General features: G+C 50.8%; 1 protein-coding gene across 3 annotated transcripts in view; it reads left to right on the forward strand.

The window, feature by feature from the left end:
• DEAF1 (DEAF1, transcription factor) overlaps positions 1-16,963 on the forward strand; it is a 52,764-nt gene that overhangs the window by 351 nt on the left and 35,450 nt on the right. For 2 of the 3 annotated variants that reach the window (XM_023508573.1, XM_023508572.1), the window contains exons 1-9: positions 1-62; positions 3,073-3,170; positions 6,399-6,528; positions 6,811-6,957; positions 7,480-7,619; positions 8,300-8,365; positions 13,286-13,412; positions 15,947-16,075; positions 16,543-16,671. The exon at positions 1-62 is cut by the window's left edge. In XM_023508573.1, coding sequence (XP_023364341.1) covers positions 1-62; positions 3,073-3,170; positions 6,399-6,528; positions 6,811-6,957; positions 7,480-7,619; positions 8,300-8,365; positions 13,286-13,412; positions 15,947-16,075; positions 16,543-16,671 — 1,028 coding nt within the window. The remainder of the gene's footprint in view (positions 63-3,072; positions 3,171-6,398; positions 6,529-6,810; positions 6,958-7,479; positions 7,620-8,299; positions 8,366-13,285; positions 13,413-15,946; positions 16,076-16,542; positions 16,672-16,963) is intronic. The other variant, XM_023508571.1, reaches the window with a different exon arrangement.

Genomic DNA, 16,963 nt, shown 5'->3' on the forward strand with positions numbered 1-16,963 from the left:
GGACATGGGCGCCGAGGCCCTGCCTGGCCCCGACGAGGCCGCCACTGCCGCCGCCTTCGCAGGCAAGTGAGCCCGCGCGCCGCTGGCCTCTCGCCTCGCCGGGTTCCCGCGCACCTGCTGCGCAGGCCCGTCCCGCCCCCACCTGTCCCGCACCTGCCCTGCTGTCCGGTCCTGCTCTCACCTGTCTCGCGCACCTGTCTCGCAGGCCCAGCCCACCCCCATCTGTCCTGCGGCGCCTGACCGCCTCCGCTTGTTCTTCGCAATGCCCCTGAGGCATGTGTCCGGGGCACCTGTCCTGCAGGCTAGTCCTGTCCACACCTGTTCTGGGCACCACAGGCCCTACCCGCTCCCACCTGTCCTGAGCACCTGACCTGCAGGCCAGTCCTGTCCCCACCTTTGCCATGCCCCTCAGGCCTCGGCCCCACACACGTCTCCACCGGCCCACCCTGGCCCTGTCCTGCACACATCTGCTCCCTGCATTCCTTTTCCTTGGTCCAGCCCCACCTTGTTCTGCCCTTCACTCTGTATCCCTCTAGAACCTTCTCAGTACCTATCTCCTGACCTGCCTGTCCTCCCCTTGGTCCATCCTGGGTGCTGATGGCACAGGAGGGTCAGGTGCAGACCCCATCCTGGAGGAGCCTGAGGGCAGGTGGACATGTGTGGTCAGGAGGAATGCCTCCAGTGCTAAGGGCCAGGTCGGACATGACCTGAGTGCTGGGGAGCAAGAGAGTCCTCAACCGCAAGGCTTCTCAGTGGCCTAGAGGCATCACGCAGGCCTCCTCCCCATCTGCACCCTTCCTTCCCTTCCTTTTCTCTTTTCCTCCTGTCAAGCTTTCTTTTGAAGGGAGCCACCTTGGGCTGCTGGCCACACACATTCCTTCCCCTCAAGCATCCTCATTGTCAGGGTTCATGATGCAGGAGCCTCAGGCCATGTCCGCAAGTGCCCCTCAGGGTGTGCCTCCCCAGGCTGCCCCCTGCAGTGGGCCCTGCCCCAGCTCCCTGGGTAGTGGGAGTGGAGACCTGCCCGGTGTTGGACTCCCTTCCCCATTGGAGCTCCGGGTGTCCCCTGAGGGTTGACGGAGGGCTCACTGTGAGTCTTCACTTGGAGAAGCAGGTTTCCAAGGTCCTGCTCCATCACAAGGCACTTTCCCAAGGGGACCTTTGAAGGTCTGGGGGCTGGACACTGGGCTGGGGAGCCGGGCATATCAGAGTTGTTGTGTGCTTACTGGGAGTTTGCTCAGCCCCACTGAGGCTGAGAGAGCCCAGCAGCTCAGGTCCTGTCTCGGCACAGGTGCTCTGGTCAGCTGGGCCATTCACAGAAGGGAGAAAGGCCTTGTGACCCTCTGGGGCTTCAGTTTTCTTTCTTTCTTTCTTTCTTTCTTTCTTTCTTTCTTTCTTTCTTTTTTAGAGACAGTCTTAGTTTGTCACCCTTGGTAGAGCGCCATGGCGTCACAGCACACAGCAACCTCCAGCTCTTGGGCTTTTGCGATTCTCTTGCCTCAGCTTCTTGAGTAGCTTGGACTACAGGCACCCCCACAACGCCCAGTTATTTTTTGTTGCAGTTGTCATTGGTTAGCTGGCCCAGGCAGGGTTCGAACCCACCACCCTTGGTGTATGTGGTTGGCGCTGTAACCACTGTGCACCAAGCTCCGAGCCTTTTTTTTTTTGACGCTTTGTCCCATGGTGTCATAGCTCACAGCAACTCTTGGGATCCTCTTGCCTCAGCCTCTCTGGTAGCTGAGACTACAGATGCCCACCACAACCTCTGACTTTTTTAGAGATGGGGTTTCCCTGTGGTTCAGGCTGGTCTGGAACTCCCGAGCTCTGGCAGTCCACCTGCCTTGGCCTCCCAGAATGCTGGGGTTACAAGTGTGAGCCACTGGGCCCAGCCCTCTGGGGCTTTGGTTTTCATGGCTAACTCTGGTTTGACATTGAGATTTGGGGAAATCATGTTGTACTTCACACTTTTGTACTTTTTGCACGTAACTTTCTGAATATAGTAAAAATGCCATGCTATCCCCTATTATGTAAGAGGAACGTGTTTTTCCTACAAAATTTTTTAGTTATATTTTGCTATGGCAAAAACATTTTAATATATTTTTGTTATGAGTTGCTGAAGTAACTCAGCAGGTCTTGCTAGCATCTGGGGCCACCTGTGGCAGATGTCTGGTTGAGCTATCTTGGACCTGTGTGTTGAGGCACATGTCCTGCGCAAGTGTGGCCAACCTGGCCTGCTAGCCTTAGCTGGGCGCCAAGTGTGGCCTGGCAATGAAAGTGGCCAGTAAACAGCATCTTCAGTGCTACTGGTAATGGCTAAGCTAATGATGTGAGTAAGACTGATTCAGCCATTGTTGTTTGGGTACCTGCTGTGCAACAGAGATTGCCGTAGGACATTCTGGAATGCTGGGTGACAGAAAGGGACTGCTTGCACCAAGGAAAGGCTTTGTAGATCCAGCAATAGAGGGACACCTGTGTACAGCTCCCTCGAACATCATGGTCCTTGGTGTTGAGGGAGGCGGCAGCACCCAACAGGCAGGTTGGATTTGCTCTTGAGGAAAAGGAGCCAGGGAAGGGGTTGGAGACCACAGGCAGTGACAGTGAGCATGATGATGGTGGCCTGGCCCGACAGTGGAGGGACCCCAGAGGGAAGCCAGGCAGGATTTGAGCCTACTCTGTGTGGATTACACAGGGGAGTCCAGGAGGTGTCCCCTCACTCCGGGAAGAGGCCAAGGGTGGGAACTCTGCCGGTGCAGGGCATGTCTGTAGCTTGGTGGAGCCGTGGCTGGTTCTACATGGGGGGCGGGTTTGTTGGGAGCAGTTTTTACAGTTCATAGTGGCTTATTGGAAGAACAAATTTCTTCCTTTTTTCCTGGAAGACCCAGGTGACTTAGACTAGGGGCTAGAAATGTTGATGGGTAGTTTTTATCAAAGTCTGCAGACATCCCAGGTGGACATCTACATACCTGAGTGGCAATTGCTATGTGTGAGACATCAAGCAGGGGGGTGGTGTTCTTGGTTTATGCAGACAGGCAAGGTTTCATTGCTTGTTAAATTAGGTTCCTTCTGTTGCAGAGGTGACCACAGTGACGGTGGCCAATGTGGGGGCCTCTGCGGACAATGTGTTTACCACATCGGTGGCGAATGCGGCATCGATCTCAGGACACGTTCTGGTAAGCTCTTTACAGTGCAGCCCCATGTAGTGGGCGCCATGTTCCCGCCTCCTCTAGGGCTTGTCCTCAGTGACAGTGTCTGCCCCATTCTGCAGACCTCAGGAGCACAGGGAGTCCTGCTCTCCAGAGCCTGAAGACTGTGCTGGGGTGTCAAAATGAGAGCTGGGGAGGAGATGCTATGGAAAGCCAGGTGAAGGGGTATCTTCTCCTCACTGGACTTCTCCAACAAGGAAGGTGCACAGTAGATGTGGCCTTCATGAAGTGATGAAACCTGAGAGAGCGGTACACGTAGGGAGCTGCCTTCCCTAGGGGCTTCAAGGCCAGTGGCTGGGCGGGAACTTCCAGCGTTTGGCTCAGTCTAGGCTGCTGCAGGCCCAGAGTTCAGCTTCTGTCCTCGGCCACCCTGCCTGTTCTCCTTATCCAGCTCCAGGTGTTTCTAAAGGAATCACTGCGTTTACCTACCAAATTCTGTGCATTTATTGTCCAGTCTCCCACATGAGTTCATTTTGCAGGCCTTACAGCTGTCCTTTTAAAAAAAATCCACTGTCTGTAGCTGGGCATTGTAGCGGGTGCCTATAGTCTCAGCTACTTGGGAGGCTGAGGCAAGAGAATCGCTTAAGCCCAAGAGTTTGAGGTTACTGTGAGCAGTGATGCCATAGCACTCTACTGAGGGCAACATAGTGAGACTCTGTTTTTAAAAAAAAAAAAATCTACTGCATGGCACAGTGGATCACACCTATAACCCGGCGAGCCTTGGGAGGCAGAGGTGGGAGAATTACTTGAAGACAGGAGTTTGAAACCATCCTAAGCAACATAGCAAGACCCTGTCTCTACAAGATTTTAAAATAAAAAATTAGCCAGGCCAGCTCTGCACCTGTAGCTCAGCTGTTTGGGCATCAGCCACATATACCAGAGCTGGTGGGTTCAAACCCAATCCAGGCCTGCTGAACAACAATGACAATTACAACAAAAAATAGCTGGGCATTGCGGTGGGCGCCTGTAGTCCCAGCTTCTTGGGAGGCTGAAGCAAGAGAATCGCTTAAGCCTAGGAGTTTTTTCTTTCTTTCTTTCTTTTTTTAAATGAAATTATAGCTGTGTACATTAATGCAATCATGGGGTACAATGTGCTGGTTTTATATACAATTTGAAATATTTTCATCAAACTGGTTAACATAGCCTTCACGGCATTTTCTTAGTTATTGTGTTAAGACATTTGTATTCTACATTTGTATTTACTACAAATTCTAGTAAATTTCACATGTACCCTTGTAAGATGCACTGTAGGTGTGGTCCCACCAATTACTTTCCCTCCACCCATCTTCCCTTCTCCCCTCCCCTTCCTCTCCCCTTTCCCTTTCTTCGTGGGCTGTAATTGGGTTATAGCTTTCATAAGAAAGCTATAAATTGGTTTCATAGTAAGGCTGAGTACATTGGATACTTTTTCTTCCGTTCTTGAGATACTTTGCTAAGATTAAGCCTAAGAGTTTGAGGTTGCTGTGAGTTGTGATTCCAAGGCACTCAACTGAGGGCGATATAGCAACACTCTGTCTCAAAAAAAAAAAATTAACCAGGTCATTTTGTCAGGTGCCTGTAGTCTCAGCAACAGGAGTTTGAAGTTGCAGCGAGCCATGATGACATCACAACATTCCACTTTAGGTGACAGTGAGACCACTACCTCTAAAAGCAAAATAAAACAGGCCTGGTGCAGTGGCCCATGCCTGTAATCTTAGCACTCTGGGAGGCTGAGGCAGGTGAATTGCCTGAGCTCATGAGTTTGAGACCAACCTGAGCAAGAGTGAGACCCTGTCTCTGAAAATAGCTGGACGTTGTGGCAGGTACCTGTAGTCCTAGCTATTCTGGAGGCTGAGACAGGAGAATCACTTGAGCCTAAGAGTTTGAGGTTGCTGTGAGCTGTGATGCCAGGGCACTGTACCAAGGGCAACAAGTGAGACTCGTCTCGAAAAAGCAAAACAAAACAAAAAGCAAACAGAAAAGTTGCTGACAGCCAGTCATTCATGCCAATGTGCAGAACCCTTCTGTGCTATGTTGTATCAGCCTGTTCTTTATTTCATGTTTTATATGTGAGGCCTTCTTCAGTGATTCTGGGATGTCTGCTCAGCCATGGCAGACAGCCTGTTTACCAAAGGCAGGTGCCGGGCTGGGTTCGGGCTGGGTTCGGTCTTCAGCAAGGGGATTCCCTGGGACTGTTGCCTCCGGTTAAACCTGTTGCAGCAACATTCCTGGCCTTGGTCATATGCCTGGGACATCACACCCATATACCTGCAAGCAGAGTTGTCATTAGAATGATAACAGAAACTTGCTCTCTTAATTCTTTTTTTTTTTCTTTGTTGAGACAGAGTCTCACTATGTTGCCCTTGGTACAGTGCCCTGGCATCACAGCTCACAGCAACCTCACACTACTGGCCTCAAGCAATTCTCTTGCCTCAGCCTCCTGAGTAGCTGGGACTGCAGGCCAGCCCCTCCCAGCCTGGTTTTATACTTTCACAATGAAAATGTTAGGTTGTTCCCGCGTTGTGGATCTGGGCAGGTGCTCTAGAGGTCTTTGGTCTGCCTGTGGCTGTCTGAACAAAGCCATTATTAATGCTGGAATTTGTTAGAAGGCCTAGTTGGGAGTGCCCAGGCTCCAGTGGGTGGTGGGGGAAGATGGGGACTCTGGCTGGACATGGAGGGGTCTGTGCAGCTTAAAGGGCGAGTTTGGGGCTGGTGCACAGGAAGTCCATGGCAGTCACGGCGGCATTCAGCCAGTGTGGACACATTTCTTAGGAGGCTCTGGGGGTATCTGTAGAGAGCTCTGAATGGGATGGGGCGTGAGAAGGAGTCCTGTTCCTGGCCATGCCTGCAGGGTCCAGTTTGGGCTCTTGGAAACCTTTCTCCAGATCTGCAGCCTGTGCTCCTCGGGTAGAAGTTGGGGTGTGTCTTGTTTGTGCAGCGTATTTATGGAGCATGTTCATTCTTTAGCTCTGAGAGTGACCGGGAGCCTTCTGCTCAGCACTGCCCAGACTCAGGCATCAGCTTCTCTTGTTCTTTGCTCTGTTTCTAAGTCTTTTAGAATTATCTTCAGACAGGATATAGGATCCCTAGGTAAGCGTCCCTTCTTGGTGACAAGCAGGCAGCGAGCCTTGCTGGTGGGGGCCACACCAGCTGGCTCTGGGATGCACATGAAGATCATCCTGGGAGCTGACTCAGGGATGGTGCCCTTTCTTCCAGTCTGGCAGAACAGCCCTTCAGATTGGGGACAGCCTGAACACTGAGAAGGCCACGCTGATTGTCGTGCACACGGACGGGAGCATCGTGGAGACCACTGGGCTGAAGGGCCCAGCGGCTCCCCTCACTCCAGGTAGGGTGGCGCCCCAGGCCCTAGAGCAACACATGTTTGAGAGGATCTAGCATGTATTCTGGAGATTCATTCGCTTACTTCTATGGTGAATTCAGAATATCAAATGTCAATAGATTTCAGGCGAAAAGGTAGAATTATCCAGGCTGAGAAAGAATGATTCTGTGGTTGGAGAGAGGCGCAGAGTTGGTCCCTGAGGAAGGACATCGGCCGTCAGGCGGCTGAGTGTGGTGCTTCCTGGTGAGCCTGCAGTTTCTCATCTTCAAAACACTTTCTCTGCCCAAGGTCCTCAGTCTCCTCCAACTCCTCTAGCTCCTGGCCAAGAAAAAGGCGGAACCAAATACAACTGGGACCCCTCGGTGTATGACAGTGAGCTGCCCGTGCGGTGCCGGAACGTCAGCGGCACATTGTACAAGAGCAGGCTTGGCTCAGGTGAGGCAGCCACCCAGCCACTGTGGCCTTAGGGCTAAAGGTTTTACTCCTGTTTTAACCCCTACAGAATAAATTTGGGGCCAAGGAAAATGCTACTGATGGTACATACAACTAGTTAAGAAGACAGAAGGTGCCGGTGACACCTAGTCTCTGTGAGCCAAAGCTGAGGCAGGGGAGAGGCATGGGGCAGCCCGACTAGGGGTGACTGAGACCCCTTCCCACCCACAGGACAGATGTCGGGACAGGCAGGGCTGGAGCTGGTCTCCAAGTCTCCAGGTCAGCTTGGGACTTGACAAAGGATTTCAGAGTGAGCAATGCTCAGGGTGGAACAGGGTTGGGCTTTCGGTGACCTCAGGCAGCAGGTGAAGAGGCTAGCCAAAGTGTGGATGATCACACAGGCCCAGCCAGGAGCCAGGAAGGAGGTGGGAAGGGAGAAGGCCAGAGCATGGCCTGGCCTGGTGTTGGTGAGCTGGGTGTGACATTGGGACATGGCACCTCCCATGATGGACACCTTGGTTTTAGGAGGCCGGGGCCGGTGCATCAAGCAGGGAGAGAGCTGGTACAGTCCGACCGAGTTCGAAGCCATGGCCGGGAGGGCCAGCAGCAAGGACTGGAAGAGAAGCATCCGCTACGCAGGCCGGCCACTGCAGTGCCTCATCCAGGTGCCCAGCGCCATGTGCCGTGGTGCTCTAGGCCTGGGCGTGCGGCTTGCTGGTGTCCGCACGAGCCAGTGTCAGAGGGTTACAGGGGCCCTGGGGTGGCCCAGCTTGGGAGGGGCACACGCTTGGGGTCAGGTGGGCTGTCTCAGTCTTCTACTTCCTGGCCGAGAGCCACAAGAGTTGTGACCTTGGGCCGTGTACCCTCTCTGTTTTCCAGTCTCCTGATCTTTAACGGGGGTGGTGATGATGTCGACCGTGCAGGATTGTTGTGAGGAGTGCCTGAGGTGACAGTCCCTGGCACAGAAAAGGGGGAATGTCTGATACATAAACAAACAAAAGTCCTACCCATCAGGGCAGTGAGACTTTCATAGGCACTTGGTCCTCCTGCTCCAGGTGACTCAGACAGGAGAGGACATCCTCCCCTATTCCAGGGTAGCTCTCTGAGTGTTGTGAAGGAAATAGTTCCCATAGGGTCTTTCTCTTTTTGGAAATAAGTAGGCACTGCTACCAATAATGGCATTTTGAAGAGGAGAACATTCTAGAAACCATTGTATTTGATTTCTCAGAATTTTTATCCTTATGACTGGTAGTTAACTGGTAAAACTAGTTGAAATGTTCTGGTATTGAATGATTCACACTTAAGAACTGGCGTCTCATGCACCCTGCTGTGGCTTATGTTTCAGGATGGGATTTTAAACCCTCACGCTGCCTCCTGCACCTGCGCTGCCTGCTGTGATGACATGACCCTAGTAAGTGGCCAGCGACTGGGCGTGCTCTGTCTCTTATCCTTTGCCTTGGAGAGACACTGTCCTTGCTTCTTTCTGGGGATGTTTTGTCCCAGGTCCCTGACAGATCACATGTCTGAACAGCTGGAACATGCAGTTGGCCCTGAATGGCTGTTCAAAGAATATTCTGGTAAACTTTTTTTTACCCAGGCTAGAGTGCTGTTTTGTCATAGCTCACAGCAGCCTCAGACTCTTGGGCTCAAGTGATCCTCCTGCCTCAGCCTCCTGAGTAGCTGGGACTATAGGTGCTTGCCACAACGCCTGGCTAGTTTTTCTGTTTTTAGTGGAGACAGGGTTTTGCTCTTGGCCTGCCAGAGTGCTGGGGTTATAGGTGTGAGGGACTGCACTTGGCCACTTTTATTGATTTGGGCATATATTTCTGTGTAGTTTTTAAAAGTGTGACATTACTTTGTAATACATGAACTTAACAGATTCATTTCAATCTTTCTTAGTGTTGAATATTATCATTTTAAAGTGTCTAAATTTAAAAGCTGCTTCATGAGATCTTATTTTAATATGCTTACTAACCTGGGTAATTTATAGAAATTAAAAAAGTAAAAACATTTTTTTGAGACAGAATGTCACTATGTCACCGTCTGTAGAGTACTGTGGTGTCACAGCTCATAACAGCCTCAAAGTGTCTTGGGCTTAAGCGATTCTCTTGCCTCAGCCTCCCGAGTAGCTGAAACTATAGATGCCTACCACAACGCCCAGCTATTTTTGGTTGCAGTTGTCATTGTTGTTTAGCAGGCCCAGGCTGGGCTCGAACTCACCAGCCTTGGTGTGTGTGGCCAGCACCCTACTCACTGAGCTATGGAAGCCGAGCCTAAAAATTTAACTGGAGAGACATACCATGTTCTTAAGGTAAAATTATTCTAAGATTATCTAGATCTAGTTCATATATAGATTTTTTTTTTTTTTGAGACAAAGTCTCACTTTCTGGCCCCTGGTAGAATGCTGTGGTGTCATAGCTCACAGCAACCTCAAACTCTTGGGCTCAAGTAATTGTCTTGCCTTAGTCTCCCATGTAGCTGGGACTATAAGTGCCTACCATAACACCTGGCTTTTTTTTTTTTTTTTTTTTTTGGTAGAGACAGAGTTTTACTTACAGCTCTCCATAGAGTGCTGTAATGTCATAGCTCACAGCAACCTCTAACTCCTGGGCTTAGGTGATTCTCTTGCCTCTGCTTCCCAAGTAGCTGGGACTATAGGTACCCGCCACAATGCCCAGCTGTTTTTTTGTTGCAGTTTGGCTGGGGCGGGTTTGAACCCTCCATCCTCAGTATATGGGGCCAGCACCCTACTCACTGAGCCACAGGTGCTGCCCAACACCTGGCTATTTTTAGTGACAGAGTCTCCCTCTGGCTCAGGCTGGTGTCCAACTCCTGAGCTCAAGTAATTCACCCATCTTGGCCTCCCAGAGTTCTGGGATTATAGGTGTGAGTTACCAGTCCTGGCTCATATGTAGATTTAATGTGATTCTAGTAAATAAACCCAATTTGTAACAGTAAAATAATTACAAATCTTTCATTTGGCAAAGCTAATAGGCAAGACTCTCAGAGATCTTAAGGTGGTAAGAAGAGCAGTAGGGAGGCATCAGTCATACACCTAAGCTGAGGCATCAGTCATGTTTAAACCGTATGGTTGAATCATTTTATTATTATTATTTTTTTGAGACAGAGCTTTAAGCTGTAGCCCTGGGTAGAGTGCTGTGGCATCACAGCTCATAGCAACCTCCAACTCCAATTGCTCGAGCAATTCTCCTGCTTCCACCTCCCAGGTAGCTGGGACTACAGGCGCCTACCACAATGCCTAGCTATTTTTTGGTTGCAGTTTGGCTGGGGCCAGGTTTGAACCCGCCACCCTCAGGGTGGGGCTGGCTTGGGCTGGATTCAGACTCGCCAGCTTAGGTGCATGTGGCTGGCGCCTTAGCCACTTGAACCACAGGTGCCAAGCCAGTTGAATTTTTTTTTTTCCTTTTTTTAGGGACGGTCTTACTTTGTCACCCTCAGTAGAGTGCTGTTGCATCATAGCTCACAGCAACCTCCAGCTGTTAGGCTTAGGTGATTCTCTTGGTTCAGCCTCCCAAGTAGCTGGGACTACAGGCACCCACCACAACACCTGGCTATTTTTTTGTTGCAGTTTGGCTAGGGCCAGATTTGAACCCACCACCCTCAGTATATGGGGCCTGTGCCCTACTCACTGAGCCACAGGCGCCGCCCAAATCATTTTTAATTGCTTCAGGACACTGAAATGCTTCAGGTTCAGTCTGAGAAAACACGTGTAGGATTAGTATACTAAAAGCTAGGATAGTGAGTCTCCGCCTCTACAAAAAATAAGAAACAATTAGCAGGGTGTGGTGGCTTATGCCTGTGGTCCTAGGACCTTGGGAGGCTGAGGCAGGAGGATCACTTGGGCCCAGGAGTTGGAGGCTGCAGTGAGCTGTAATCACACTACTACACTCCAGCCTGGGCAACAGAGCAAGACCCTCATCTTAAAAAACAAAGAAAAACTAGAAAATGCTCATGAAAGAGACCAGTGTAATCCCAGCTACTCGGAAGGCTGAGGCAAGAGAATTGCCTAAGCCCAGGAGTTAGAGGTTGCTGCGAGCTGTGTGACTTGACAGCACTCTACGGAGGGCAATAAAGTGAGACTCTGTTTCTAAAAAAGAAAGAGACCAGAGAAGACTTAAATGTTTCTAGAGAAACCATGTGCATGGTTGGGATGTCCATGGATAGGTAAGATGTGGATTTTCCCCGTATTGATCTATAGGGTTAACACAATTGCTATCAGAGTCTTAGCAGGGCTGGCTCAGTGGCTCAGGTCTGTAATCCTACCACTTTGGGAGGCTGAGGCTAGAGCATCACTTGTGGTTAGGAGTTTGAGAACAGCTTGAGCAACATAGTGAGACCTTATCTCTACAAAAAAATGAAAAAATTAGCTGGATGTAGGGTAGTGGTCCCAGCACCTTGGTTGGCGGAGGCAGGAGGATTGGGTTTGCCCCGGAGTTTGCATAGAGCTATGATGATACCACGGCACTTCCCCATCCTGGGTGACAACGAGACCTTGTCTCATAAAAAAAAAAAAAAAAATCCCAGTGGGATATTTGTAGACATAGACAAGCTGATTTGAAAATTTACATGGAAGCTCGGTGCCTGTGGCTTAAGCAGTTAAGGTGCCAGCCACATACACCTGAGCTGTCGGGTGGGCCTGCCAAACAACAATGACAGCTGCAACCAAAAAATTTTAAAAATCCCAGCTATTTCCTAGGTATTTTTTTGTTGCAGTTGTCATTGTTATTTAGCAGGTTGGGGCAGGGTTCGAACCTGGCAGCCTTGGTGTATGTAACCACTGTGCTGGGGGTGCTGAGACAGAACTGAGTTTCTTGTATCTGAAACCCAAGGCACAATCCATCAAATAAAATATTGTTAAATTGGACCCCTTGGCTCGGCACCTGTGGCTCAAGTGGCTAAGGCGCCAGCCACATACACCTAAGGTGGTGGGTTTGAATCCAGCCCAGGCCCGCCAAACAACAATGACTGCTGCAATCAAAAAATAGCCGAGCATTGTGGCGGGTGCCTATAGTCCCAGCTACTTGGGGGGCTGAGGCAGGAGACTCGCTTGAGCCCAGGAGTTGGAGGTTGCTGTGAGCTGTGATGCCACTGCACTCTATCCAGGAGGACAGCTTGAGGCTCTGTCTCCAAAAAAAAAAAAAAAAAAATTGGACCCCTCAAATGCTAAGGGTTCCACTTCTGGACCAGTGTGGTGGTGACAGGAAGTGCCATGAGAGGGCCACTGCTGCCTGCATCAGGCAGAGTCCACATCTTCCCCCACCCCCCCACCCCCGAAGGGTCAAGTCCTTGAGGGCTTCAGGAAGTGTCCTCTGCTGCCCTTGGGCCTGGGCCTGTCTGTGGGTGTTCTTTCATCACTTGACCATTTTGCTCTGTTGTCACTGGTCCGCTTGGGTTTTTGTGCCCTTGCCAACCAGTGGTGGGATAGCTCTTGTGCATCCTGAGACATTTTGGGCTGTGCTTTTGTCCCCTTCCTTCAGTGGTCCCCATCTGTCCAATGAATCTTGGGAATCCCCAAGAGTGTGACATGTCGATGATACTCTTTCTTATTTTGCAGCAGTGTTTGTTACTCATGTCTTCTTCCTTTTTTAGAAATTGTTTTTAGGCTTGGCGAGGTGGCTCACACCTATAATCCTAGCACTCTGGGAGGCTGAGGCAGGTGGATTGCTTGAGCTTGGGAGTTCTGAGACCAGCCTGAGCCAGAATGAGATCTTGTCTCTACTAAAAATAGAAAAAACAAAACAAAAACAGAGGCAGGAGGATCGCTTGAGTCTGAGTTTGAGATTGCTGTGAGCTGTGATGCCACGGCACTCTACCCAGGGCTACAGCTTGAGACTCTCTCTCGAAAAAAAAAAAAAGTTTGTTTTTAGAGACATGGTCTCACACCCAGGTAGGCGTGCAGTGACATAATCACACCTCACTGCACTGTACAGCTTCTGGGCTCAAGCAGTCCTCCTGCCTCCGTCTCCTGAGCAGCTGGGACTACAGTGTGAGCCACAGTGCCCGGCTGATTTTGAAATTATTTGTAGAGATGGGATTTTCCTATGTTGCACAGGCTGGTCTCAAACTCCTGGCCTCAAGCGATCTTCCCTTCTCAGCCTCTCAGAGTGCTGGAAAGGGGAGCCACTGCACGGGGTCCATATATTCTCTCTCACTTTAAGAATTTGGAGCCTAAAGAGAGGTGGGATTTGTAGGGGGCTTGCCGTCCCAACAGTCAGCCTGGGTTCCTCATACACTCATGGAGGGGTAGAAGGCACAAAACATTTTTTCACATGGGAACGGGCTGTCCTCCCAGCTCTGCCTCTCTCCCCAGAGCGGACCTGTCAGGCTCTTTGTGCCTTACAAGAGGCGCAAGAAGGAGAACGAGCTGCCCACAACTCCTGTGAAGAAGGACGCTCCCAAGAACATCACACTGCTGCCTGCCACAGCCGCCACCACCTGTGAGTACAGTGCAGCCTTACTGTACCTTGGGGACCTCCCTGCACCTCACGTCTGTGTGCTGTACAGCGCGTTGACTGTGGGACTCTTTCCTGAAGCACATCGTGGGGCAGAGGGGTGCCCACTGCCTCTCCCGGGCAGGGAAGGATCCCCAGCTCAGCTCTGGCTTCCTCCCTGGAGACAGTGCTGGGCTCTGTCTGCCGCGTCCTTGACTGTTTCCCAGGGCCCAGAACAGTGGCCGTGTGCGGCCCATATGCAGTGGACACATCCTGATGAGTCTTAATCCCTTACCCAGTGCTCAGGACGGGCTTCCTAAGGAGGCAGGCAAGGGCAGTGGGAATTGCTGTGAGGATGTGTGGGACGCATCCCACTGCGCGCCCCCCACCCCCACCCCCCTTCTTCAGAGAGGCTAGTGTAAGGTGACCAGAAGTCCCGCTTTTGGCGGGACAGTCCCGATTCTTAACAATTTGTCCTGCATCCCCTGGCATTTTTAAAAAGTCCGGATTTTTAGAAAGAATGCATGACAAGCTAGGGAACAGCAGGAGAATGGGAAGGGAATATACTGGTTTTCGGCTGCTGAAAAGGTTAATGTAACTCCATTTGGAAGAGGTTAATGTAACTTCATTTGGAAATGAAAAGGCTAATGTAAACTCCCTACTCCGCTCCTGGGCACAGTATCAGAAGGAGACTGGCTCCCTCCTTTGCTTCTAGGCAAGGATACTTAGCTCAGAAGGAGGCAAACTGTCTGGAACAAACAAGTAGTCTCCCCGCCCCCCCAGAGTAAGGTGACTGTCATGCTTTTGGTGGGACAGTCCCTATTTTTAACAATTTGTCCTGCATCCTGCGGTGTTTTAAAAAAGCCCTGGAAAGAATACACGACAAGCTAGGGAACAGGGGAGAACAGGAAGGGAATATACGGTTTTTGGCTGCCATGTGGCTATTTCACCAAGACAAGTGTTTTATATTATTTTTGTTAATTTTATTTTTTTATTTTTTTTAGACAGAGCCTCAAGCTATCCCCCTGGGTAGAGTGCTATGGCATCACAGCTCACAGCAACCTCCAACTCCTAGGCTCAAGCGAGTCTCCTGCCTCAGCCTCCCAAGTAGCTGGGACTACAGGCGCCCACCACAGCGCCGGGCATTTTTTGGTTGCAGCCGTTGTTCTTTGTCGGCCTGGGCTGGGGATTCGAACCCGCCACCTTAGGTGTATGTGGCTGGCGCCTTAGCCGATTGAGCCACAGGCGCAGAGCCTTTTGTTAATTTTATAATGTTAAACTTTAACAATAACAAATAATTGTTAAGAACTGATTATTGAGAACTGCTTATCAAAGTTTGCATTGTTGTCAGGCCTCGCCCCCCCCCCCCACGGTGTCCCACTTTATCAGTGTTAAAATCTGGTCACCTTAGGCTAGTGGCAGTGACATCTCCTGGTCAAGAGGGAAGCAGCCTCTTGTTAGGTGTAAACTGACATAGTTGTCTAGGGGAAGATCTCAGGGGTGGGGAGAGGTGGGAGTGGGAGCTGAGGTGGTGAGAGTCTGGCCCTGGCAGGTGCAGAGCCAGGTCTCTGAAGCCTGCTGCTCTCCACAGTGCGCACCTGCTGTGTGTGGGTACTTGGCCACTTTGTACCTTCAATTTTGATGGAAGTTACTGTCTTAATTTAAATTGTAAAGTATTTTCTTTTTCTTTTTGTTTTTTATTTAATTTTTTTTGGAGACAGCCTCAGGCTGTTGCCCTGCATAGAGTGCTGTGGCGTCACAGCTCACAGCAACCTCAAACTCTTGGACTTAAGTGATCCTCTTGCCTCAGTTTTTCTATTTTTAGTAGAGACGAGGTCTTACTCTTTGCTAAGGCTGGTCTCGAACCCTGAGCTCAAGCAATCCACCTGCCTCAGCCTCCCAGAGTGCTAAGATTATAGGCGTGAGCCACCGCGCCCATCCTATTTTGTATTTAATTAATTTATTTTTTAAGACAGTCTTACTCTGTTGCCTTTGGTAGAGTACTCTGGCATCATAGCTCACAGCAACCTCAAACTCTTGGGCTCAGGCAATCTTCTTGCCTCAGTTTTCCTCTTTTTAGTAGAGATGGGATCTCACTCTTTGCTCAGGCTGATCTCAAACTCGTGAGCTCAAGAAATCTACCCATCTCAGCCTCTGAGAGTGCAGGGATTACAGGCATCAGCCACTGTGCCCAGCCTTGCAAATCCACCCACCTTAGCCTCTGAGAGTGCTGAGATTACAGGCATGAGCCATGGTGCCCAGCCTTGCAAAGTATTTTTAAATCATTTAAAGTTGTGTTCTGTTCTCTGGCTAGGCAGCATGTTTCCATGGCATACAACTCGCACAGCAAATGGGGTGATGGCAGGCCTGCCTTCCAGCTTCGTCGGGTGTCTCCCCGCTGGCAGCCACGGTCACCTGTTCTTGTGTGTCTGTTTGCATGTGTGGGACAGGGCCTTGCTGTGGCCCTGGCTCCCTGGGCTCCCCAGGAGCAGCGGGTGCAGGGCCTGCAAGTCTTCCCATAACCTATGCTTCTTTTCCAGTCACCGTGACCCCGTCAGGGCAGATCACTACCTCTGGGGCACTGACCTTTGACCGGGCATCCACTGTGGAGGCCACTGCTGTCATATCAGAGAGTCCTGCCCAGGGTGATGTCTTCACAGGAGCCACAGGCAAGTTGCCCTAGCACCTGCCTCGAGTGCCTTGTCCTTCTGTCTCATGTTGGCTGCCAACTAGGGCTGGGTGGGCTGCTGGCACCTATAGGGGGGTCTTGGGCAGGGGCGTGTTTGTAGGTGGGGTGTGCAGGCACCTTAAGACAGGTTGTGCAGGCTGGGTGGGGCAGGGGTGTGGGAGTTGATGGTGGTGACAGGCTATACCCCAGCATAGTGGCCAGGCGCCCCCACATGTCACCAGCCCTGTGCTCCAGACCAGGGCTGTCTGGTGGAAGCAACCCCACATGGGGTGTGCAGTTGTGAGTAAAATAAATGGAATAGGTGAAGGGGTTTTTGCAATGTATTGTATTTCACGTGACACATCCCAGATCCTACCCAGACTCAGTACATTTCAGGGGCTCAGTAGCCACATGTGGCTCAGTGTCGAGGCCAGTGCTGAGCTGCCCTGTCCCATTTCTCACCAACAGTCCAGGAGGCTGGTGTGCAGCCCCCATGCAGGGTCGGCCACCCCGAGCCTCACTACCCCGGCTATCAGGATAGCTGCCAGATTGCACCTTTTCCAGAAGCTGCATTGCCAACATCACATCCCAAAATAGGTAAGTTTGAAACATTTCAGATTGTAGGTTGTTGACCTAGGAAAGAAGGAATATATAAGTGAAACACGGTTTGTTTTTGGCTTGTGGGTTATTTTTTTTTTTTCTGTTGGTGAATTAGATCAGGAGCTAGTGGCAAATTGTGGCCCATGCCTATGTTTATAAATAAAGTTTTTTTGAGGGTCAGCGCCTGTGGCTCAAGTGGCTAAAGCGCCAGCCACATACAATTAAGGTGGAGGGTTCGAATCCAGCCCAGGCCTGCCAAAACAACAATAACAGCTGCAACCAAAAAAAA

This window comes from Otolemur garnettii, unplaced genomic scaffold (genome assembly GCF_000181295.1).
Source record: "Otolemur garnettii isolate 467f Iridium unplaced genomic scaffold, OtoGar3 scaffold00260, whole genome shotgun sequence".
NCBI lineage: Eukaryota > Metazoa > Chordata > Mammalia > Primates > Galagidae > Otolemur > Otolemur garnettii.